Source organism: Castor canadensis, chromosome 4 (assembly GCF_047511655.1).
Source record: "Castor canadensis chromosome 4, mCasCan1.hap1v2, whole genome shotgun sequence".
Classification (NCBI taxonomy): Eukaryota; Metazoa; Chordata; class Mammalia; order Rodentia; family Castoridae; genus Castor; species Castor canadensis.
In genome coordinates, this window is record NC_133389.1 from 127,761,708 (window position 1) to 127,787,670 (window position 25,963).

Below are 25,963 nucleotides of genomic sequence, written 5' to 3' on the forward strand. Positions count from 1 at the left end.
ACTCAACACATTCTTCCCAGGCACACATTCATGTTAAGCAAGGCTTAAATTTAATGGGGGCTGAAGATGTAGCTAAGTAGTAAAGCACTTCCTTTACACTTTGGCCTTGGGGGTCAAAGAGAAAAAGGAAAGGAAATTTAAGACGACTGAAGTCATACCAAGTGTCTTTTCTAATCACAATGCAACAGGAAAACCAGAAAACTTCAAAAGTCTATAGAAATTAAATAATACTCTTAAACAACCAATGGGTCAGTTAGGCACAGTGACTTACACCTATAACCCCAACTACTCAGGAGGCAGAGATCAGGAGGATCCTAGTTCAAGGCCAGCCTATGCAAAAAGTTGCCAAACTGGGGGTGAACTCAGGGCCTCATGCTTACTAGACAGGAGCTCTAGTGTCTGCTGACACCTCAATCTTGCCTTTCTAGCATCCAGAACTGTAAGAAATAAAACTCTATTGCTTATAAATTATCCAGTCTATGGTACTGTTTATAATAGTACCAACAGACTAAGACAGGAAGGAACATTTCCAAACTCATTTTATAATGCCAGCATTAGTCTTGATACCAAATCAGACAAAAATACTACAAGAAAGCTACAGATCAGCTAGGTGCTGGTGGCTCATGCCTATAATCCCAGCTACTTAGGAGATAGAGATCAGGAGGATCTCTCTTGGTTCAAAGCTAGCCCAGGCAAATAGTTCACAAGACCATATCTTGAAAAACCCAACACAAAAATCAGGGCTGGAGGAGTGGCTCAAGTGGTAGAGCACCTGGACTAGCAAGTGTGAGAACCTGAGTTCAAACACCAGTACCACAAAAACAAAACAAACAAAACAAAAAAACTACAGATCAACATTCTTGATGAATACTGATACAAAAGTCCTCAACAAAATACTAGCAAAGCAAATTCAATAGTGCACTGAAAAAGATTATACTATGACTAAGTAGAATTTATTTCTGGGCTTCAAGGATGGCCCAACATGTAAAAATCAATACATGTATTACATTCAAGACACCATGAACAGAATGAAACTACCTCAATATATTAAAGATCACAGGCAGAAAGCCCATAGCTTAACATATTCAATTATGAAAAACAAAGCTTTTCCTCTAAGATCAGGAATGAGGCAAGAATGGCTAATCTCACTACTTTTACTCAATACATTATGGCAATCCTTTCCAAAGCAACTAGGCAAGAAAAGAAATGAAAGGCATCCAAATTAAAAAGGAAAAAGTAAACTTTCATCTGTTAAGAGATGATCTGATCTTATACGTAGAAAATCCTAGAGATTTCCACAAAAATTGTTAGAACTTATAAATGAATTCAGTAAAGCTACACAATTCAAAATTAACACTCAAAACTAAGTTGTATTTCTAAATGCTTGGTTTCCTCAACTAAGAAAACAATCCCACTTGCCACAGCATCAAAAAATACAAATAAACTTAAGATGTAAAAGGCTTGCACACTGAAAACTACAAAACGCTGCTGAAATTGAGGAAGATACCAACCAGTGAGAACGCATCCATGTCGCATATTAGAAGAGTTATTATTGTAAAAATGTCTGTATCACCCAAAGCAGCCTGTATATTCAATGCAATCCTTATCAAAACCTCAGTATCATTTTTACAGAAATACATACTAAACTTAAAAACTTCTGTGCAACAAAGGAAATAACATAATATAATGAAAAGGCAAATCTAAAGAATGGGAGAAAATATTTGCAAACCATAAATCAGAAAAAAAGATTAATTTTCACAATATTTAAGGATCTCCTAAAACTTAATAAAAACAAATAACCTAATTTAAAAATGGTCAAAGAAATAGATATTTCCCCAATGAAGATGCACAAATAAATGTCCAGCAAGTACATGAAAAGATGCTCAATATCACTAATCTCCAGGGAAATGCAAATCAAAATCACAACGAGGTTATCACTTCACACCCATTAGAAGGACCTTCTTAACCCCCTCCAAAAAAATCCAGAAAACAGCATTTGTAAGGATGTGGAGAAAATGGAACCCTTGCACACTGTTGGCAAGATTGTAAAATGGTATAACTACAATGGAAAATGGTATGGAGATTCCTCCAAAAATTAAAAATAGAACCAGTACATAACCCAACAATGACCTCTGCATATATATCCCAAAGAACTGAACACAGGATCTTAAAATAGTTACCTGCACGCCCATGTTCATTGCATCACTGTTCACAATAGCCAAGATGTGAAGACAACCTAAGTGTCCATTGATAGGTTAGTGAACAAAGAAAATGTGATATACATACACAATGGTATACTTTTTAAAAAGAAGGAAATTCTGTCATATGATAGAACATGGATGAATCTTGAGGAAATTATGATAAGCGAAGTAAACCAATCACAAGAATAAAAACAGAGCCAGGCACCAGTGGCTCACACTTGTAATCCTAGCCACTCAAGAGGCAGAGATCAGGAGGATCCAGGTTTGAAGCCAGCCCACGCAAATAGTTCATGAAACCCTATCTAAAAGAAAAAAAAAAAAAAGTCATCACAAAAAAGGGCTGGTAGAGTGTCTCAAGGTGTAGGCCCTGAGTTCAAACCCCAGTGCCATCAAAAAAAAAAAAAAAAAAAAGAATATTATCAGTCCATGATTCTACTTATTTGAGATGTGCAAAGCAGTAAAAACTATGGAAACAGAAGGTAGAATGGTTGTTGTTAGGTAGGAAGGAGAAGGAAAAAGGGAGTTCAATGAGCTTCAGTCACACAAGATAAAAAAATTCTATAGACCTGTTGCACAATAACGTGCATTTAGTTAACAATACTGTAGTTATACTTAAAGTTATAAAGAGATTAGAAATATGTACATGAGAGTAGTTCAGGAAAACAGAGTTACAGATTAGGAAAGACAAAAGAACAATCCATTAAAACAAATTAATACCATCCTTTCCCTTGATAAACCTAAGCACTTCTCTTCATACAAGATAACACAAGTTTTTATCCTTAATCCATATACTGAATATGTAGGTATTTGGGAAGGTATTCCTATATGGTAAAGGAGGTTTTTGAAATCTCAAAGATTCTACTACAGGTATTAATCATGTGTGTATGTGTGTTTGAAATCCAAAACACTGATCCTAAGCATTTTGGTAAGGGACACTCAATCTATACAAACATTTTTCAAAAGCTATAGCACTGATAACATGTTAAAGTAAATTACGCCCCAATTGTTGGATTCCAAGATGGTGACTAGAGGGAGGAAGCAGAAAGCCTACTTCCTAAAGTAAAATCTTGGAGAGATGCTGGAGATACGCCATGCAGGAATAACCACGAAGAAGAGGCAAAACGCTGACACCTCCACACCCCCAGCCTGCGCATAGCATCCCCAGTCCACGTTAAATGGAGAAACCAGGAGGGCTCCCTTGCTGCCAGATGGCAGCTCCTAACCTGCTTGGAAGAAGCAGACCACCGGGTGAGCGAAGCGGCACGCAGTACGCCCACAGACAACCCTGGGCCAATATAGCCCCCTGGACAGCCCTGAGTTCCAGACAGTGGAGGAGGGGCACTTCCCACTTGAACTGTAAATAAACAAGCTGGTGGAAGAAGGCAGGAGCAGCGGCACCCACCCAGCAACCTTGGGGAGGGGAAAGCTTGGAACAGCAACTACAGTGTGGCATGCTCCAACAGAGGGGGGGAGGGGCACTCCCCACCTGAACAGTAAATAATAAAAAAAGACTGCAATTGCAACAGGCAGGTAGGGCTGTATACGGGAGAAAACAAAAGGGGCATGTGTCCAGGAGAACTCTAAATAAACAAAGCCTGCAGGATTAGGTGAGTATAAAGCTCACTCCTGAGATCTGCATAAATAAAGCCTGCAGCAGCAGATGGCTGACAGTAGGTGGCAGGTGAGCCGCAGCCTCAGACAGACATTCATAAAGCTGTCTACAGACTTTTTTTCTGTTTTGTTTTTATCTTCCTTTGAATTATTAAGACTGAAACTTTATTGCATTTCAACTTGGGAATTTTTTTTTTTAAATCCTCTCCCTGTCTTTAATGCCTGTTTAGCTTACTGTTGATTAGTACACTATCTCTCCCTGTTTCTTTGGCACTTTTTTTTTTTTGCTGTTGTTTGTTATTTTTTAGTTGTCTGTTTTCCCCTTTTTCTTTACCTTCTTTGCTTTCCTCACCTCTCACCCTTCCATTCTAGCTATCACCATTGTTATTACAACAAGCTAGAAAATACTTAATTGTACACAGTACAGAGACAGTAACAATAGCAAGGGCAATGATGCAAAGACAGAAAAAAGAGGGAAACCAGTTTACCCCTAGTAATACATTAGTACAGGAACCAGAGGGAAATGAAGAAAACAGATACTCAGATCCAGACTCCAACAAAACGAAGATAAACTATGCCAAAGAACTCAATAAAGCCCACAAGAACATCCTGAAACAAGAAATCCTGCAAGTAATCAATGAGAATTTTATAGAGATGATACCGGATATGGTCAACCAAAATGTACAGGAGACACTCAAGAAATTCCTAGACAACAAAAATAGAGAATTTGAGAAAGCACAAGAACAAATAAAAGAAACTATAGAAGCACTGTATAAACACCAAAGTGAAACAAAGAACACGATTAATAAAGAGATAAATGAACTCAGGACGAAAATAGACAATATTAAAGAGGAAATGACTCAGGATATGGAAAAGCTCAGAAAAAAGAACAAAATAGAAATGCAAAACAAAACTGAAGACCAATCCAGCAGACTAGAACAAGCAGAAGACAGAATCTCAGAACTTGAAGATGAAATGGTAATTAAAGGAAAAACCAAAAAACTATTAGTTAAACAACTCAAGTCCTGTGAAAAGAAAATGCAAGAACTTACTGACTCCATCAAAAGACCAAACCAGAGAATCATGGGCACTGAAGAAGGAGAAGAGGTGCAAGCAAAAGGAATGCATAATATATTCAATGAAATAATAACAGAAAATTTCCCAAATCTAGAGAAAACTATGCCCATACAGGTACAGGAAGCCTCCAGAACAACAAACAGACCTGACCAAAATAGAACCATCCCACGACATATTATCATTAAAATAACAAGTACATAGACTAGAGAAAGAATGTTGAAGGCTGTAAAAGAGAAAAAACAAGTAACATACAAAGGTAAACCAATCAAAATCACAGCAGACTTCTCAACAGAAACAGTAAAAGCAAGAAGAGCTTGGGGTGAGATCTTCCAGGCACAATGAAAATAACTTCAACCCTAAGATACTCTACCCAGCAAAACTATCATTCAAAATACATGGACCAATAAAAGTCTTCCATGATAAGCAGAAACTAAAACAATATATGACCACAAAGCCACCACTACAAAAGATTCTTCAAGAGATTCTGCACACAGAAAGTGAAACCCAACATAACCACAAAAGGGCAATATCAAACTACAGGAAAAGAAAAAGCAAGAAAGTAGAGGGTAACACTGATTTAGCTACACACAATCAAACCCTCACACAACTAAGACAACTAAGTGACAGGAATCACCACATATCTATCAATACTAACACTTAATATTAACGGACTTAATTCCCCCATCAAAAGGCACTGTCTGACAAACTGGATTAAAAAGGAAGATCCAACAATTTATTGCCTACAGGAGACCCATTTCATCGATACAAATAAGCATAGGCTTAGGATGAAAGGCTAGAAGATTTACCAAGCCAATGGGAGTTTCAATACTTATCTCAGATAAAGTAGACTTCAAACCTACATTGATCAAACGAGATAAAGAAGGACATTCCATACTAATAAAAGGGGAAATACACCAAAAGGAAGTAACAATTATCAACCTGTATGCATTCAATGTCAACACACCCAATTTCATCAAACATACTCTGAAGCAGCTAAAAGCATATATTAACTCCAACACAGTGGTCATGGGAGATTTTAACACCCCACTATCATCAATAGATAGGTCATCCAAACAAAAAATCAATAAAGAAATCCTAGATCTAAAACATACCATAGATCAAATGGACCTAGTTAATGTCTACAGAACATTTCATCCAAATTCTATACAATATACACTCTTCTCAGCAGCCCACAGACCCTTCTTCAAAATAGATCATATCCTAGGGCACAAAGCAAGCCACAGCAAATATAAGAAAATAGAAATTATACCATGCATTCCATCTGGTCACAAAGCAATAAAACTAGAACTCAACAACAAAAATAAAGACAAAAAACATGCAAACAGCTGGAAACTGAATAACTCATTGCTTAATGAACAATGGGTCACTGATGAAATAAAAGAGGAAATGAAAAGGTTCCTAGAAGTCAATGAAAATGAAAACACAACCCACTGGAACCTATGGGACACAGCAAAGGCAGTCCTGAGAGGAAAGTTTATGGCCATGAGTGTATATATTAAAAAGACTGAAAGATCTCAAATCAATGACCTAATGATACATCTCCAACTCTTAGAAAAACAAGAACAAGCAAATCCCAAAACAAATAGAAGGAGAGAAATAATAAAAATAAGAGCTGAAATCAATGAAATAGAAACAAACAAACAAAAAAAACCCATACAAAGAATTAATGAAACAAAAAGTTGGTTCTTTGAAAAAATAAACAAGATCACAGACCCCTGGAAACCTGACTAAAATGAGGAGAGAAAAAACCCAAATCAGTAAAATCAGGAATGCAAAAGGGGAGATAACAACAAACACCATGCAAGTCCTCGAAATCATGAGGCTACTTCAAGAACCTATATTCAAATAAATTTGAAAATCTAAAAGAAATGGACAGACTTCTAGATACTTATGATCATCCAAAACTGAACCAAGAGGACATTAATCACCTGAATAGATCTGTAACACAAAATGAAATTGAAGCAGCAATCAAGAGTCTCCCCAAAAAGAAAAGTCCAGGAGGACCTGATGGATTCTCTGCTGAATTCTATCAGACCTGTAAAGAAGAACTGATGCCAACCCTCCTTAAACTGTTCCATGAAATAGAAAGGGAAGGAAAACTGCCTAACACATTTTATGAAGCCAGTATTACACTTATCCCAAAACCAGGCAAAGAAACCTCGAAAAAGGAGAACTATAGGCCAATCTCCTTAATGAACATTGATGCAAAAATCCCCACCAAAATAATGGCAAACTGAATTCAACAACACATCAAAAAGATCATTCATCACGACCAAGTAGGCTTCATCCCAGAAATGCAGGGGTGGTTCAACATACGAAAATCAATAAACCACATTAACAGAAGCAAAGGCAAAAACCACTTGATCATCTCAATAGATGCAGAAAAAGCCTTTGATAAGATCCAACACCATTTCATGATAAAAGCTCTAAGAAAATTAGGAATAGAAGGAAAGTACCTCAACATTATAAAAGCTATATATGACAAACCTACAGCCAGCATTATACGTAACGGAGAAAAACTGAAACCATTCCCTCTAAAACCAGGAACAAGACAAGGATGCCAACTATCTCCACTCCTATTCAACATAGCACTGGAATTCCTAGCCAGAGCAATTAGGCAAGAAGGAGGAATAAAAGGAATACAAATAGGTAAAGAAACTGTCAAAATATCCCTATTTGCGGACGATATGATCCTATCCCTTAAAGACCCAAAAAACTCTACTCAAAAGCTCCTAGACACCATCAACAGCTATAGCAAGGTAGCAGGATATAAAATCAACATAAAAAATCATTAGCATTTCTATACACTAATAATGAACAAACTGCGAAAGAATATATGAAAACAATTCCATTTACGGTAGCCTCAAAAAAAATCAAATACCTAGGTGTAAACTTCACAAAGGATGTGAATGACCTCTACAAGGGAAACTATAAACTACTGAAGAAAGAGATTGAGGATGACTATAGAAAGTGGAGAGATCTCCCATGCTCATGGATTGGTAAATCAACATAGTAAAAATGTCTATACTCCCCAAAGCAATCTACATGTTTAATGCAATTCCCATCAAAATCCCAATGACATTCATCAAAGAGATTGAAAAATCAACTGTTAAATTTATTTGAAAACACAAGAGGCCACGAATAGCCAGGGCAATACTCAGCAAAAAGAGCAATGCTGGAGATATCACAATACCTGACTTCAAACTATATTATAAAGCAATAGCAATAAAAACAGCATGGTACTGGCACAAAAACAGACATGAAGACCAGTGGAACAGAAAAGAGGACTCGGATATGAAACCACACAACTATAACCAACTTATCTTTGACAAAGGTGCTAAAAATATATGATGGAGAAAAGACAGCCTCTTCAACAAAAACTGCTGTGAAAACTTGTTAGCAGTGTGCAAAAAATTGAAACTAGATCCATGTTTATCACCCTATACCAGTATTAACTCAAAATGGATCAAGGATTTTAATATCAGACCCCAAACTCTAAAGTTGGTACAGGAAAGAGCAGGAAATAGTTTGGAACTAATAGGTATAGGCAAGGACTTTCTCAATGGAACCCCACCAGCTCAGCAACTAAGAGATAGCATAGATAAATGGGACTTCATAAAACTAAAAAGCTTCTGCTCAACAAAAGAAATGGTCTCTAAACTGAAAAGCCCACCCACAGAATGGGAGAAAATATTTACCAGCTACACATCAGACAAAGAACTGATAACCAGAATATATAGGGAACTCAAAAAACTAAATTCTCCCAAAATTAATGAACCAATAAAGAAATGGGCAAGTGAACTAAACAGAACTTTCTCAAAAGAAGAAATTCAAATGGCCAAAAACCACATGAAAAAATGCTCACCATCTCTAGCCATAAAAGAAATGCAAATTAAAACCACACTAAGATTCCACCTCACCCCTGTTAGAATAGCCATCATTAGCAACACCACCAACAACAGGTGTTGGCGAGGATGTGGGGAAAAAGGAACCCTCATACACTGTTGGTGGGAATGTAGACTAGTACAACCACTCTGGAAAGAAATTTGGAGGCTACTTAAAAATCTAAACATAGATCTGCCATTTGATCTAGCAATACCACTCGTGGGGATATACCCAAAAGAATGTGACACCGGTTACTCCAGAAGCAGTTGCACACTCATGTTTATTGCAGCACTATTCACAATAGCCAAGTTACGGAAACAGCCAATATGCCCCACTACTGACAAACGGATTAAGAAAATGTGGTATTTATATACAATGGAATTTTATGCAGCCATGAAGAAGAATGAAATCTTATAATTTGCAAGTAAATGGATGGAACTGGAGAACATTATTCTGAGTGAGGTTAGCCTGGCCCAACAGACCAAAAATCATATGTCCTCCCTCATATCCGGATTTTAGATCAAGGGTAAACACAACAAGGGGATTGGACTTTGATCACATGATAAAGCGAGAGCACACAAGGGAGGTATGAGGATAGGTAAGACACCCAAAAAACTAGATAGTATTTGTTGCCCTCAATGCAAAGAAACTAAAGCAGATACTTTAACGCGAAGAGGCCAATAGGAGAAGGGGACCAGGAACTAGATAAAAGGTTAGTTCAAGAAGAATTAATTTGGAAGGTAACACACATGGTACAGGAAAGCAATGCAAGTCAACTCCCTGTACAGATATCCTTATCTCAACTAGCAAAAACCCTTGGTCCTTCCTATTATTGCTTATACTCTTTCTACAACAAAATTAGAGATAAAGGCAAAATAGTTTCTGCCTGGTAGCGAGGGGGTGGGGGGGGTTGGGAGGGGGCAGGGTAGGCAAGGAAGGGGTCGGGTCAGGGAGGAGGGGGGAGAATTGACCCAAACATTGTATGCACATATGAATAAAAGAAAAAAAAAAGTAAATTACGGTATCTTTTTTATCAATATCAGTTTTTTCACACTGCAGGGGTATTGAATTCTATTGTCATGTTATCACCTACTCTTATACCCAGAAAATTAATCATACAGTGATTCACAATCTTAACTAAAAGCTGAAAAGTATATCTGAAAAAATATTCTGCAGAAAATTATTTTCCATTTATTACAATCAGCACAAGAAGGTTTGCAGGAAATAAAATGAAACCATGGAAACCAGCTAAACCTACCATGAGCTATCAGATCAAAAGAACACATGGTACTTTACATGTCAACGCCTACTAGCAGCATAATCCTTCCTCAGTACCTCTTGATCCTTCGTAAACATAAAAAAGCTTTAACCAATGTTCAGTGTTTTTAAAATGTAAAACCCTCTTTACCAAGAGTCTCTGGTTTTACGCAGGAACTCTTTGGCCCAGCTCACTCTAAAAGTCAAACTAATTTTCTGAGATTCAATCAAGAATGATTGATGCTTTTCAATCTTTAAAAAAATTACATGCTTTACTTCAAGCATTTTACCATTTTCTAATATAGTAGCAATAGTTTCTTCATACTAAATCTTGAGAACTATAAAGATTAAAAAACAAATGTCACAGGAATCCCTTCCTTAACAGAATTTTATCAGTATTCTAAACTCAGTCACAATAAATTAAGTCACATGCATTTTTGGAGTCCTGTCTTATCATCTTGCTGTCCACTCTATCAGCAAACAGCAATCTCCATCATAGCCACTGAGGCTAAAGTCAGAATCTGGCTCAACATGTTCTTAAACCATCAATCATCAGCTAAAACTAAATAAGGTGGTGGTCAGTTTTGTTGGCCTTTGGCTGCTTGCTACACAACTGCAGAAAAAGGCAAAACTCTGCAATGACCAGACATTGTCTTGGTTAACCACCTCCTAATGACTATCATCTAGAATAAAAAACAATCCACATAGATGACATAAAAATAGGTATGTATTTGTGACAGACCAGTGTCTGGAAGGACAGAGGAATAACTGAGAAATGCCTCAGCTCCAGGGAGAGGAATTAGAAGGCTGTTGTGGGGAAGAACATGATTTATCATTATGTACACTTTTACCAAAAATTTCTGTTTGTAATTCATGATATGGATGCAAGCATGTTATTATTTTAATAGAGAATTATTGCTCCTTTTCTTCAATTAGTTATTCAAACTTAGTAAAAAATTATTATTTTGGGGGGCTAGGAATTAAGCCCAAGGCATTTTGTATGCTAAGCATGAGCTCTTCCACTGAGTCACACCCCCAGACCCAAATTATTTTTTTAAGTACAAATGATCACAGAGTTAGCTTATAATGGAATTTCAGTTTAAATAATTAAACTTCAAATACATTTAGTTTGATTTTCTTTTGGGGGGGGATTAGAAAGTTAACACATCAGTTAACCCACAGTTAGAATAATTCCCATCTTTAAAGGCTTTAAGGCCTTTAAAGGCCTCATCTCCAAAATAACCAGTGCAGAATGGACTGGAGGCTTGGCTCGAGCGGTAGAGGCCTGCTTTGCAAGTGTGAAGTCCTGAGCTCAAAACCTCAGTCCCATAAAAAATAAATAAATAAATAAATAAATAAATGGCTTTAAACAAAGTTTTCTCTGCTTTATAAAAATGATCAAGTGCTACTTCCTTTAAAACCTTAATTTAAAAAAATTATTATTTAAAAGGTAAGAGCTTAATCTTGTATCACACTTCTTGTCAATTTATATAAAGAAATGTATGTTTAGCCCGTGGGGCTGTCACATGCCCGTCCCAGCACTTGGGAGACTAAGGATCATGAGTTTGAGGCCAGCATGAGGTACATATACATAGTGAGACTCTGTTTCAAGGAAACCAAGGGCTGGAGATGTAGCTCAGTGGCAGAACAGCTTGCCTAGCATGTACAAGGCCCTGGGTTCATGTCTCAGCCCAGTGGAGCAGGGATGGAGGATGCGTGTTGCTTTATCGTTTTTAGGTGTTAGCATTATCAATTTATATTTCTTGTTTCTCTTGCTCTTCAGAAAGTTAAGCCTTGATTTTCTCATCTGTAAAATGCAGAATACTAGCATCTAATGCATGAGCTTATTCTGAAGATAAAGCTGAGTTTTCAACCTGTTGTCAGGAACAGAGGTTACGGGTTGTAAGACATCAAACCTGGACAGCCATTGTGAGGCTAAGGAGGTTCTAATACAACTGGAGTTCTTGGGCCAGTCACATATGGCTATAATTGGCATTGTGCATTTACCTCCAGGCACCATGTTACGAGTGTCACATATGAAGAAGGTGGGAAAATACTGAGGGATAGTTTGTATAAAGTATTTACTACAAAGCCAGGAACAGTAAGCATTTGGAAAATGCTGGCTACTGCTATATCTATAAAATTGTTAAACCCATTAATAAAATTTCTGGATGTGCCAGATTACTTTTTAAAAATGGAGCCTCATGAACACATTCTAGGGCTATATCTGGTTCCTGAGAAACAGATCTTAAAAAGAGAGTCTAGTACACCTCCTACTGTACTCCAAAGTAGATACACAAATCAGATTCTAGTTTCCCATTGCCAAGTGGAGAACAGAGTCGGGAGAGTGACCCGCGTCTTCTGTCAAGAATTCCTGATACATACCTGAACTGTACTCTACCCTAAACTTTATGCTCAATGGAATTTGCCTTAAAATACATGCCTTAACAATGGAAGAACAAAGCTATCTTTTCCAGCTCTATCTTCTGCTTTAAATCCACTGCTGTGCATGCATACTCTGAGAGAACTGAGGTTGAACAGATGGGATACTGGGGAATAAAAACCAGGCTGTAGGATAAAAATTTGAAAAATGAAGTACCATTTAAGAGTAAAGTACAAATCAAAACCACAGTGAGATACTACTTCACATTAGGAAATCTACATTCATAACAACATGTAACAAATGTTAACAACAATGTGGAAAAAATAAGAACCTTCCTCCCTTGCTGTAGGACTGTGGTGATATAACCACTATGGAAAACAACTGGGCAACTCCTCAAAACTTTTGTTTTATTTTTGGGTGCTAGGGACTGAACCCAGGGCCTAGTGCATGCTAGTAATCTACCACTGAGAGATATACCCCCAGTCCTAAAAGATTACTTTTAAATTATAAAATGACCCAGTAATTTTACTCCTAGGTAAAATTGAAAAGTAATAAAAACAAATGTCTACATGAAAACTAGTACACAGCATTACTTGTAACAACTTTATTTACAGCAACATTATTCATGATAGGCAAAAGTCAATGTAAAGACAAAATGTGGTATATTTACCTGGGCAGGGTGGTACACGCCTGTAATTCCAGCTCTGGAGAGGCTGAGGCAGGAGGATTGAGGGTTTAAGGTTAGCCTGGCCACTGGGGGATCCTGTCTCAAAAAAACAACAATGTGGTACATCCATGCAGCTAGACAATTTTTCTATTACTCATCAGTAAAAAGGCATAAGGTCTAATACATGATACACCATGGATAAGAAGCCCGTTGGAAAGGTATTATTTGATTCCACTTATATAAAATGTCCAGATGTATAGATCTAAAGAGACAATAGTAGATTAATGGTCCCCTGGGGCTGGGGAAGCTGGGTAGAAAAGGGAAGTTAATGTGAGGGGTAGTTTCTTTTTAGAGTGATCAGATGTTCCAAAATTATGTTGTGTGACTTTGAAAATGCACTAAAACCATTTATTGTACCATTTTCAAGGGGTGAATTGGTATGTTAGTATAACAAAAAAACTTAAAAAGCAGTATGATACACAAACATGTAAAAGTCATGCTTGCGAATAGAGACAGAAAGAAGTTACAGATTTGTAACATATAGAAACAGTGCTTGGTTGCCAAAGGCAGATGTTTCATAACAGTCTTTGGATGGGAGGCAAGTCTTTTTTTGGTACAGGTTGGGTGGGGGGATGGGGGGAATCAGAAAGCAGGAAGGCAAAAAAAAAAAAGGTAAAGCTACTAGCTCCTAAAAATTTTTTTCTTAGCAATTAACACTTTAGCAAGCAGTCTTTTAGGTTCATTATCAAGAAAGGGTCTGAGAAGGATCTTTATTTTACCAAACGAAAAACCTGGTATATGTTCTTCCTTGTTTTCCTACCTCCACTCCCAGCCTTAATACTAATATGCGAATCCAAAATGAGAAATAACTCAAAGGCTCTTTTTTTTTTTTTTCCAACTGTATGGGGGGGGTTGAACTCAGGGTTTCGCACTTGCCAGGCAGGTGCTCTTGAGCCACAAATCCAGCCCTTTTTGTTCTGGTTATTTTGGAGATATGGTCTCCTTTTTTCCCAGGTCAACCTGGAGCATGATCCTATTTTAGGCTTCCCACTGTACTTCGGATGACAGGTGGGTGCCACCACATTCAGCTCTTTTATGTTGAGATGGAGTCTCACAAACTTTTTGCCCAGGTTGGCCTCAAACCATAAACCTCCTGACCCACAAACTTCCCAATGTCAGCTTCCCAAGTAGCTAGGATTACAGGCATGAGCCACTGATGCTCAGATTTAAAGGCTGTTAGTAAATCAGTCTATCTACTTTTCTCTTCCTGTAGACAAAATGCCTGGGAAGCTACTCATGACAATGCTGCTCAGTAACATGGAGTCCAAAGCAAGAAGAACTGAGTGAATGGAATATTGGATTTCACTGGAATAGACTCCATGAACCACACACGTGTAGTCCTATGAACTGCACTGACAGGTTCTGAGATGTACTGTAGGAAGAAATCCAAGGGCAGGGAGCCACATGGCTTCTCATACTGCATGCTAGAGGTAGTACTGCCAAGCCCAGCCTTGGCCACAGCTCCTCTCTCCCACAGACCTGCCTGCAACTTTTCCTACTGCCCCTTGCTGACCAGTCCTTCTGATCTATCATTTAAATAAGTTGGCATGTCCCACTTTAGGCACATCTTCAGAAACACTTAGGAAATAATGATTTTTACTTTGATCTAAGGTTGTAGCTAATGTTTTCACTTTGTCTAAAAAGAAAAATAGCCCTCCTCATCTTTTTCTGATTGTAAAATTATACATACGATTTGTTTTTTTAAAAAGCGGGCAACTTAAAAGGTATAAAGAAGCAAAAATCACCTTTAAGTTCAACAATCAAATACAGAACATTTTGGTGATTTTTTTGACAACTCTCTACAGTTTTTTACATAAATATTACACTTACTATTTTGTATCATGATTTATTTTTCAGATTAACTGTTTACATCTGCTTCATATAATCTATCAAATAAGAAAATGACACACTTTAAAAAGAAAGTATAACTTGTTCAAACACTGTCTTCTCTGCAGCATAACTCTCATTTGTCCTCCATTATTTAAAACTTTCCCAAATCTTATCTTGATGCACAAAGTTAACAGGAAAGTGCCAAGTGCGTGGGTTTAAGGCATTCTCTGGAATATGCCCAAGTCTGTCCTGGAAATATCCAGATCCAGAATTCAGGGATTATCAAGATTCATGCACGTCTTCTTGTGCTTTACCCACTCCCAATTTAGAGATGCTAAAATGAGTCAGGTTCACAGAAATATCTCTGGAGTCACCAAATTTGGATTAAACAGATCTTCTCAAAGTGAGTCCTTTAAAATCTATAAGACATCAAAAGGATTAGTTTTCCACAGCCAAAGGAAAACTGTTCATTAAAATAATCACTTAGGCCCCAGGCTCCATCTCTAGTACCACAGAAGGAAAACCAAAACAAACCTTTAAGGCACGATAAGGTGCTTGCCTCGCATGCATGAGGCCTGGGTTATACCTTCAGCACTGGACAAAAGAAAAAACCTAAAGAATTCTGAGAAAACTTAGTCACCACAACCTTTCCACATCATTCTTTTTGCTCCAACAATGATCTAAGCTGCAAACATGCCCACTGTCTTCCATGAATGAAAGCCTGCACTTATGTGCATTTCCCACAGACAAAGTCTAAGCCCTTCAGCATGAACCTAGACTCTCCTGACTTCTCTAAAACTCCCTGCAGCAATGCCACACCCAAGATGCTCCTGCTCTTCTGTGGATGAGCGTCATGGCCATCTCTTTCCTCTCTAAATGCTCAGTTTTCATTACATCCTTCCACTTGGAAAACTTGTAGTATATCTTAAAGAACCAGCTTAAATGTCTTCTTTCTTGTACCACTGGAATACTTCCTGGCAAAACAGAAAAGCTCAATAAATGCTGCCACTTCTAATGATTAAATTATCTGGGGAATTATTTTAATTACCTAATTTAACAATGATAAGCCCCTGATTTCCATGAAAGATCCTGATACATATTACTAACAGATCAGGGATAAATATTTTAAGATACATATTTGGAGAGGGTCTAGTGCTTTTTTCTCTGGGCTGGCCTTAGACCTGAATCCTCTTATCTACGCCTCTGGAATAGCTGGGGTTACAGATATGAACTACCAAGCCCAGTCTAATTGAATTGAGGTCAAGTTAACTTCTTGCCTGGGCTAACCTCCAACTGCAACCCTTCTGATGTCTACTTCCTGAGTATCTGGGATTATAGTCATGGACCACAGTACCTGGCTCTTAAATCAGGTTTTTAAAGTATTACTGACAAAACAATAGTATCAAGACACAATTTTTTAAAACTTTGGTGTGTTCTCATTTAAAACTTTCTTTGGAACTCAAACCTATTCTCTTAGTTATTTACTAAAACTACTTTCAATAAGAGGTTGACCTAGACTGAAAGATTATAGAAGAATTACATTACAGGATGATCCTCTCAACCTAACAAGGAAACTACCATAACAGCTACAGCCTGCCATGCTGTACTACTATGGTTGGCTAATTGGTTTCCATTTCCCTCCTTCATTTAAAACAAGAAAAGAAAACTCAATTTTGTTTGCTCATTGAGCCTTCCTCTCTTCCAGAAGAGCTAGGAGTGGTGCTGTCACACAAGCACTTGGTCCCTGCATCTCCCTCAGGCATTACCACGTCCATCCCTGCAAGGAGAGCAGGCTGGCAGCCTGAACTGCAGCTGTAACCCAAGGGAAGGAGGCAGCTACTCATGAGCCAGAACCCTGGCTGGGGACAAAGGGCCAGCAGCTGACTCTTGACCCCACAAAAAACTTCACGCTGATGCTCTGCAGGGCTGTGATAGAAACAGGAAGGCCACAAGTCCTTGTGTCACCAGAAGACTGACCGTCCACGCCATTCAACTTTTCTATGACAGGTATTTCCTTAAGCAATACGTGTGTAAGCCAGTAGAATTTGCTCACTTTGAAGATCATATAAGACAGTTAAATGCATCTCAGGTGTTAGGGAATATGATACTTGAAAGTGGGATAATGGACTTTAAAATGGTCTCTTAAGAAATACGGCAATTAATTTTCTCATTTTGCAAATCAGAAACTAAAGTTTAAAAAGATTATATTTAACACAGGTCAGACAACGAGAACCCATGCAGTATACTATAGCTTCATTTTCAAAGCTCTACCAGAGAGCAGAGGCAACTGCAATCATTTGTAAGACTTATAAAAATCTCAATTTCTTCTTCTCTCTGATCTTTCTCCATACATTACATCGTAAAGGTTCCTGTTTAAGTGGTTAGTGTTCTAAATGTATTTGTAGCTTTTTTCCCCTAGCTTTTGTAAAATACATAATTAAAATTTTATTTTTCTTCTCACTAAAAATGAACAAGCAGTAGCTCAAACCACCATGAAAAAAAGGTTATTTTATATGGAAGGAGATCAACACTGACGGAGAGCCTAGTATATGTAAGTACTGCTTAACTTTAGTTCTACACCACATGAAACGTAACATAGAGATTTTTTTTTGTTTCAACAAAAACTCTTAGAGTCCAAGCAAGTGTGCCCTACATTAAGTTGATGGCTTAGGAGAATAATAGTGAGAACCTATCGTTCACCTACAATTTCACCTATTTACATATTTTAGTTATAAGGCAGGAAAAGTAAATAGCCACCAGGATTAAAATGTCATTGACAAATCTGTGGAGATAGTAAAGGCCTTTTTGCATTCACCAGTTCCAATGAAAAATTTAAATACATGAAAATTTCAGATAAAAACAGTGAAAAACTAGTTCTGAATGGACTGCCAAGTGCACGTATACCTAGAAATCATTTTAGATACTTATCAGGTACAGTGGGAACAATGAGAAGACAGATGCCAAATTTAACACGTCATTCCATACACTCACTCATATTAGATCTTTGTGGGCTTTTTGTCTCCCTATTTCACTATTTTCAAGATGCAAATGAAAATTCTGGAGCTAAGTAAAATTATCTGAAATTAGGAACTCAATAGATAGGTTTACCAAGAAACCAGAAAAAGCAGAAAGCTGGGGATGTAACTCAGTGGTAAAGCGCTTGCCTAGCTTATGTGAGGCACTGATTTTTTTCCCCCAGCACTGTAAAAAGGAAAAAAAAAGGAATACAGGACTAATGAACCAGAAGACAGATCAACAGAAAGAAAGGTCCAAACTGGGGCGGGGTCAAGCATGGTAGTACATGCCAGCAATCCAAGCTACTTGGGAGATAGACATCAAGAGGATTGTAGTTCAAGCCTGGCCCTGGACACAAGACCCTAATTCAAAAATAAGTAACATAAAAAAGGGCTGGAGGTGTGCCTCAAGTGGCAGAGGCCCTCAGATCAAATGCTAGTTTGAATTTAAAAAAAGGAAAAGAAAATATCCAAACTGAATCTAACGATTTTTTCTTCTAGTGAGACAAATTACATAGTGCATATAAAACATGTTTTTAAGAAAAAGAATGATTCTCAGCTGGGATGTAGCCAAGGTGGGGTAGATGCCTAGCATGTGTAGGGCCGAGTTCCATCCCTAGCTCCACAAAAAAGAAAAATAGCTCTTAAACTATGAAAACTATAAGGAAAACATGTTTTCAAACAAGCTTTTTAATTATATTGGGTTCCTTATAATTAATATCAGTTACATTTGGTTAATTCAAATATCAAAAAGCAACAGGCAGAGAACCCCAAGTCACAGTGAAGCAGTTAGTGAGCCATGGTATGCCTGTGCCTGACTAGCACCTTGTCTGCACCTCACTCCAAACACACAGGTGTCTACTGATAGCCCCCTTACACATCAACTCTCCCAAGTCAGGGGATCAACTGAGCAGGGGTGAAAACCTCAGACCCAGGTGAAGGAGTGAGAAAGGTCTCCCACACAGAAGACTGGCAATGAAGTGGGAACCTCTTCTGACTACAGAACTTGGCATGGGCAGCATTGAATCACCACATACTCCCCTATGTAGTGCTTCATATTCACAGAGATCCTCAGCGAAGAAAGTGCATGGAAGATGCCAACAAGAGAGAGGAGTGTTTTTTCAAACCATGGGTCCTACCCCTTCTACCTTCCTTTTCTCCCCGTCTTGAGATGAGGTTCTCACTGTGTTGCCCAGGCTGGCCTTAACACTCCTGGCCTCAAGTCATCCTCCCATCTCAGCTTCCCCAGTAGCTGGATCTACACCCACTGCATCCAGCAACTGAGTCTATTTACAAGAATGTGGAGGCTACACTAGAAGGACAAAATGGCCACAGGGAGATTTTTTTTTTTAAATAGTTATCCAAGCAGTCCAGGAAGTGGCTTAGAGTTAAAAGGAGGGGAAATGTTGAGAAATCCTAAAGAAACAGGATCAATGGCCTTGGCCATGTGAGATAAGCAAAAGAGAAAATGTCATCATAACTCTTAGAGAACACGGGCAGAGTAGCCAGGGCTCTCAAAACTTATGAAAAGGCATGCAATATGGAAAGGAAGGTATGGATAGCACAGAAGGAAAGCTATAAAAAACTACAGTTAATTCCACAAGCAGTTTCCATTAAAAATACCCTATACAATTTTAACAGCAAAAACTTTACATTTGATATGGAGATAACACTATCTTACAGTACAATGTAAAGTGAGTCCTCCAAATAAATGTTGCCAGGGCCTACAAAATGAATAGGAAAAAAAATGATTTCCTGGTTTCTCTCTTGTGAAACAGACTCAACAGCAGATATTACAACGTAGTTGCGATGAGCTCAGTGTGGGACATACTGCTGCTGCAGTGCCTATTGAGGACCCTGAGTTCAAAGACTTCTTCCAAATTTTACAGCCCTCAGTTAACACAATAAATGCATAATGAACACTGGTGGCCACAAACTAGACAGACTAGATCATGCATTGTCAAAACAAACTGATGTGAACTGAGAGAATAGTCAGCTGACGTAGGACAGGGTAAGAACATACAGGTACCAGTACAACCTCTACTTCATACTCTAACACTTCCTTGCCACACATCTAGTTTAAAACAAAGAAAATGTCAATTGTATTTCAGCACATGAATTACTCACAGTGCAATCAAATATTCTTCTTCCTACCCCTGCTCTGGTCCTTTTTACTATTTCTCTTTCAAGTAACAATTTAATGGTGATTTTCAATATCAAAAGAAAGGCTGTATGTTACCCCAGTGCTAGAATCAAAATACTCCCTTTAGTCTAATATTCATCTAGTCTCTAGTTTCTATTCTAAGGTTTACTTGGCCATATAGATAGAAAGAGATTATAAGCTTAAAGTTGTGAGCAGAAGGAGAAAGGGCAAGGGGGAAGGGGAGAGGAAGGAGAAAGACCATGGAAGGTTTGGGTGCTACTTTATGCCAAAATCCTTGGATTTGTAGGTATCAGCCAGTGCAAACTGCATGACAACGATGCCATAAAATGAAAGTTAATGGTGTAATGGAAAGTAAATTTGAATTTTGTAATGAAACAAAACTGAATTCAAATTAAAGTTGTACAACTTCCACATGACCTTGGAGAAAGGTAGGGGAAACTGCAACATAAAGGAAAGAAGAGAGTGTTGTACAGACTTCCGTCTCTCATTTTACCCCTTTTACCTCTTACTCTGGTCCACTGGTCTTTACATCAAGGCTTACTGACACCAGATAATCAGTGATTATCTACTTGGAAATGCAGTGGTGCAGAATTCTAGTATAAAATGTTAGGAGTAAAAAGATGGCCAACTTCAAGAAATCCTGCAATTTGTCCCAAAACAGTCTTCTAGTTCAAACAGTGGCAAAATTAATAGGTATTTAGGTTGCCAAAGTAGATATTTTCCCTTGTATACCATAATTTAAACCTGAAAAATAATACAATTAAGTAACTGAAAGGGGATTTAAAACTTTATAATTTGTCATAAAAAGCTAATTTTCACAAACTCCTGTGATAAGCTCTATTCTCCAAAAATGCCAATGATTTAAATTTGGTTTAAAACAATGCTGAATTATACCACTGTATTTATCAGAAAAATTATTACTAAGACTTGTGGACAAGAGTGACATCTCTGCTCACTCACACAGATCTATGTGGTTAGAGGAGTTGAACATGTTAGTCCCAATCACTAGCATAACTTTCTATCCTCTGTAAGGAGCTACCAAAGAAAATGCCATTTTTTTGACCACTTTTTTACAAAGTTGCTATTTTTGAGCCTTTTCCAAAGAAGAGATGAGTGCAGGAACAAATGAGGAAACAACAATAACAGATAATTATTCTAAGCCTTTGGAGAGGCAGGCATATAAAGTGATTAAAACCAGACTCTACAGCCAGACTGGGTTCAAATACCAGCTGTACAACTTAAGTCAATATGTGACCTTGGTTGCTATGTTACTCAACCTCCAGGTCCTCAGTGTGCTCATGTGTAAAGTAGGGTAAAAACAGTACAAACAGCAATTCTATGGATTAAATGAGGCCTGGCATGGGGTAAGTTCAACGGGTAGGCATATTACTGTATTATTATTATTATTATTATTGGGTTATCAGTACACTGTTAATGGAAATACTTGATTCTGGCACTGGCCTATAAGTTCAGAATAGCCAAAATGCTAGGTAACATTCAGTTGATAGAGAAGAGCCAAGAAACTCCCAAGAAAAATTGCTTCAACCAAAATCCAACCTAAAAGAACACTGGTTTTAGCTTTGAGTTACAAAGAACTTTTCTTTTAGCTGTCTCTTTATTCAAGAAATAAGTGGAAGCTGACACAGCAAAACAGACAGGAGAGAAGGGGAAAGATGGAATGGAAGGAAGCAGCTATAACAAAAATGCTCTAAAGGTGTTTTGATTCTTAATTACCAGTGCCACCATTCATGGGGAATTTTCAAAAGGTCTCAAAAGCTATTAAAATGGTAATTAGGTCCCCAGAAAACAAGAACCAATTCAATTACAAGCTGGATGCTTTTAAATTTTAAAGCCTGCTATTAGGAGGGTTTTGAATAAAGCACAATCATAGTTGCAGGTCCATGACCAACCTTAAAGCCAGCGTGTAGGTTCCGGGCTGCCGCTGACTCTCCCGGATGAGGTAGCTCCCCTCAGCCACACTCAAGAGCTGGTCAGCCGCTTCTCTGGAGATCATGCCATGAAACCTACGGTACAAAGGCAACTCAGAAACTCTGTGCTTTCCACATTTTTTCGATAAAACAAAACCCTCCACCCACCTTTTCCTGCTATTTTCTAGACAAATACTACCATATAATTGAAGAAAACCAGGCTTGTGTGTCTCTGGTCCTGGCCCCTGGCCAGCTTCTCTGTGTGATGAGAACACTACCAAATTAGCTACTAAATCCCCTTACCAAACATGAAATCAAAATTCCACCTAAGGGAAGATCAGCTACTTCACTTGAATGGACAACCCTTTCTCACACATGGACTTGCATAGGAAAAAGTACAAAGAAATGGGGCCCACTTCTTTCTTCAAGATTTTGGCTTAAGAGTCTACAATGGCAATTTTCCAGGACCCTGGGTAGTCTCTAATTGGCATGATTGCTCAATAATGTGCATAATCTGCATTTTGAATACTCAAGCCACAAGCAAATAATGGTGATACTTGCTTTCATTGCCTGTCAAAACCTTACCTTTAACTAACAAAAAAGAACAAGCATTCTTTATATAAACAGTAGATTGTTCTATAATAATCTATCATAAAACATTAAAAAAGAAAAAAGTCTGTGGTGACATTCAAAATATGAAATCACCTTACATATGAATGGTGATTTATAATTTATAAAGAACTTACAAATCCTCTGAGCATATCAGAGATAATGAAGGAATACAGGACATGTCGTCCCCAAAATACATTGTTCAGTGTATTTTGAGCTGAAAGCATTTAAAAAACAGCATTTCTCTGAACCCCCCTTATCTACCTAAAGATGAATCCTCCAAAAGGAACTCAATTGCCATCAATCCCCCACCCAGGACTTTCAGCAACCAGGGAAGACTTATTCTCCTCACAGGACAGGAGACTAAAGAGGCACCGGCACACTCAGAGGAACTAGCACAAACTGGCTTATCCCCATCTAGTCTTCTAAGAGACCTTTCATGTTTCCATTTGCCATTCCTCAAATAGCCAACATCTTCCCTCCCCTTCTCATGTTAACTCAGTCCATAAACTCTCCAATCACAAGGTTTTCATTTTATGCTTTCCTGTGATGGCCCTATGCATATTATTTTAACAATTAATACATTTATTTACTTTCTGCTAATCTGCCTGGTGTTAGTTTATTTCATATACTCAGCTATCAAACCTAGGAGGGCAGAAGGAAAGTCTTTCCTCCCCTTCAGTAACTGCACTGACTCTACTCAAAAGAAACTCTGCAGCTTCCACTGGTATGAAGGAAACAACAAGTCACTTGATTTTGTAATGGTAAGTTTCATAGGCCCTGAAGTGGCACTTTACTAAGGGTAAGTGGCAACTCTGGAGTCTTTCCTCATACTCATGGTTTAGTTCCTCTGCACAGACTTAAAACAGTTCCTGGCAGGTATGTTCAAATCATGACAATCAGAGGAGCTAGGGTTACAATGGGCTCCTGAATTTTTCATTTCCACAAATTTTTCAATCTTTCAGGACTCAGTCCACAAGCTAACACTTGAAGCATGAAGGTAACCTATTCCTGTAACACATACCATCAATTAGCATATACTTTAAGTTTACATAACATCAATCACTACAGAGAGTAAAATGTAGTATCTGTTTAAGAAAAGACAAGTACTTAAAAAGAAAAAATCGAATTCTAGGAAACAAATTTTGGAACAAAACTTGACAATGAAATTTAAAGAACTTAAAACTTATTCATACTAGTTGCTCCAATATTTCTGCCCCCAAAAAACCTTATGCACTAAGACAGTTCTTACAGTGTTGCTTTTAATGGTAGCAATCAAACATTCTTAATCCAAAAGCCCAAAATCAAAAATGCTCCAAAAGCTGACACATTTCTGGCCTCCAGCAATTCTGTACAGTTTAAAAGCAAGCTCATTGCCCAAAGCAGGAAAGTGCTATATAAACTATGGTGTGCCTGGAAAGAGCACCAGGGTGCTCAGCTTTGGAATCACTCCTCACCCACTTCTAGGTTTGTGCCTAGTCACAGTAGTCTGGAAAACATACCTAGAATTTATAGTAGATTAAAAATATTGACTGTATACATTATTATTTATGTCATATGACCTCAAGTCATGAAAAACCAACCATTTTATTTGGGGACTGATGGGATTACAGGTAATTTTTATTCTTTTCTCCAAGGTGCTATATTTCTGTGTATCAGTAATCAGAAAAATTAAGGAATTTAATTTTTCAGAAATTATTGCAGCAGCATTCTGTACCATTTTTGTATAACCTGCTGCCTAACTGTAGAACTGCAAATAAAGCCAATTTAAAAAACTACTGCAATGCTCATTATTAATGTTAAATGGAAAAAAATCAAGCTCTGAACTTGTATGTACAATATCGCAATTTTGTAAACAACCATTAGGAAGTCAGGCTTGGTAGTGCATGCCTGCAATACCAGCACTTGCAAGGCTAAGGCAGAAGGATGGAGAGTTTCGGGCCATCATGGGTTATACAGTAAGACCTTTCACCCCCCAAACGAGATCTAAATCTTCAGAAAGTAATACTTTAAGATTTTAACATTAATTATTTGTGGGTAGCATGAATTTCTTTTTTTCTGATAATAAAAGAGACTACAAACTATTTGCAGAAAATTTAAAAATGTATAAATATAAACAGAATAAATCACCCAGATAACACTGAGTTTATGTGTGTCTAATGTACATACACACAAATACACACCTTCCCTCATATATATCTAGGACTATTTACTTATATGACTGCATCTTTAACATTACTCTACATATATTTTCCTGTGCTATTTTCTATGTTGTACATCAATTAGAATAATTACATTTGTAGTCAGAAAAAAAAAATTCAACTCCACCAAACGTGAACTTTATCTTGCTTTTACTTTTGCTAAAAACATGCATTGTCTCTTTTCCATATGCCATTCTATAAAATACTTGATGAAAAGCCATACTTACTCTCTTCCATAATACTTTGGTCTGTTTTCTACCTGTTAGGAAAGAGGGAAAAAAGTATATTTGTGAAAATGCAAATGTGAAAAACATAACATTTTATACATGTGATAAACTAAAGCTTATATTACTAAAAAGAATCTGAATAAACTTAAGAGACCAGAGGATAGAGGCTGGGTTCCATCAGCAGACTAATTTCACCATTTTGACTGGTTATTTCATTTCTCTTGACTTGTTTCTTATCTAGCATGCAATGAATTACAAATGATATTTACATTGCTCTATTTAAATAGTAAGATAAAACATTCAAAAACTCAATGTCACAACTGTGTCATAACAGATTGTGGCTTTCTCTTCCCTCCTCCCCTACTCCTCTCCCTTCCTGTCATTCCATATTTTGCATTCCGTTGACATCTCAACACATTGTCTTCTGTCTTCCCATCAGCTCTTCTCTCACCACATTCATCTTCTCTGAGCATTCCCAGCATGTGTGCTGCCTACAGCTAAGGAAAGTCCCTGAGTTCTTCTGCGTAGACAGGACAGAGGGCATCTGCCCCACTCATTCAAGAAACACCAAACAGCAAATATATCTCAAGCACTTTTTATCTGAAGGGAACCATCTCTGAATAAGACCAAAAATATCATAGCACTACATTCGAAAGGTGGGAAGCAAAGACGTTTAAAAAAGAAGCAACAAGAAAACAAAAAGTGCAGCAGTAGTGAGAGCTATAATGAAAATAAAGATGGGTAACTACAGGGCGGTGAGGCACTGAAGTCACATGGTGAGGAGGCCTCTCTGAGATGACACTGAAACTGGTCTAAATGACAAGATAG

The 25,963-nt window shown here is 37.7% G+C and overlaps 1 protein-coding gene across 2 annotated transcripts in view; it reads right to left on the reverse strand.

Moving 5' to 3' along the window:
- Positions 1 to 25,963, reverse strand: part of Chn1 (chimerin 1) — a 160,937-nt gene that overhangs the window by 72,736 nt on the left and 62,238 nt on the right. The window contains exons 1-3 of one of the 2 annotated variants that reach the window (XM_074071136.1): positions 25,587 to 25,610; positions 25,136 to 25,167; positions 22,081 to 22,194 (exon numbers count right to left, since the gene is read on the reverse strand). In XM_074071136.1, coding sequence (XP_073927237.1) covers positions 22,081 to 22,194; positions 25,136 to 25,167; positions 25,587 to 25,595 — 155 coding nt within the window. In that variant the 5' untranslated portion in view covers positions 25,596 to 25,610. Of the gene's footprint in view, positions 1 to 22,080; positions 22,195 to 25,135; positions 25,168 to 25,586; positions 25,611 to 25,963 lie in introns of those variants that run through there. The other variant, XM_020168890.2, reaches the window with a different exon arrangement.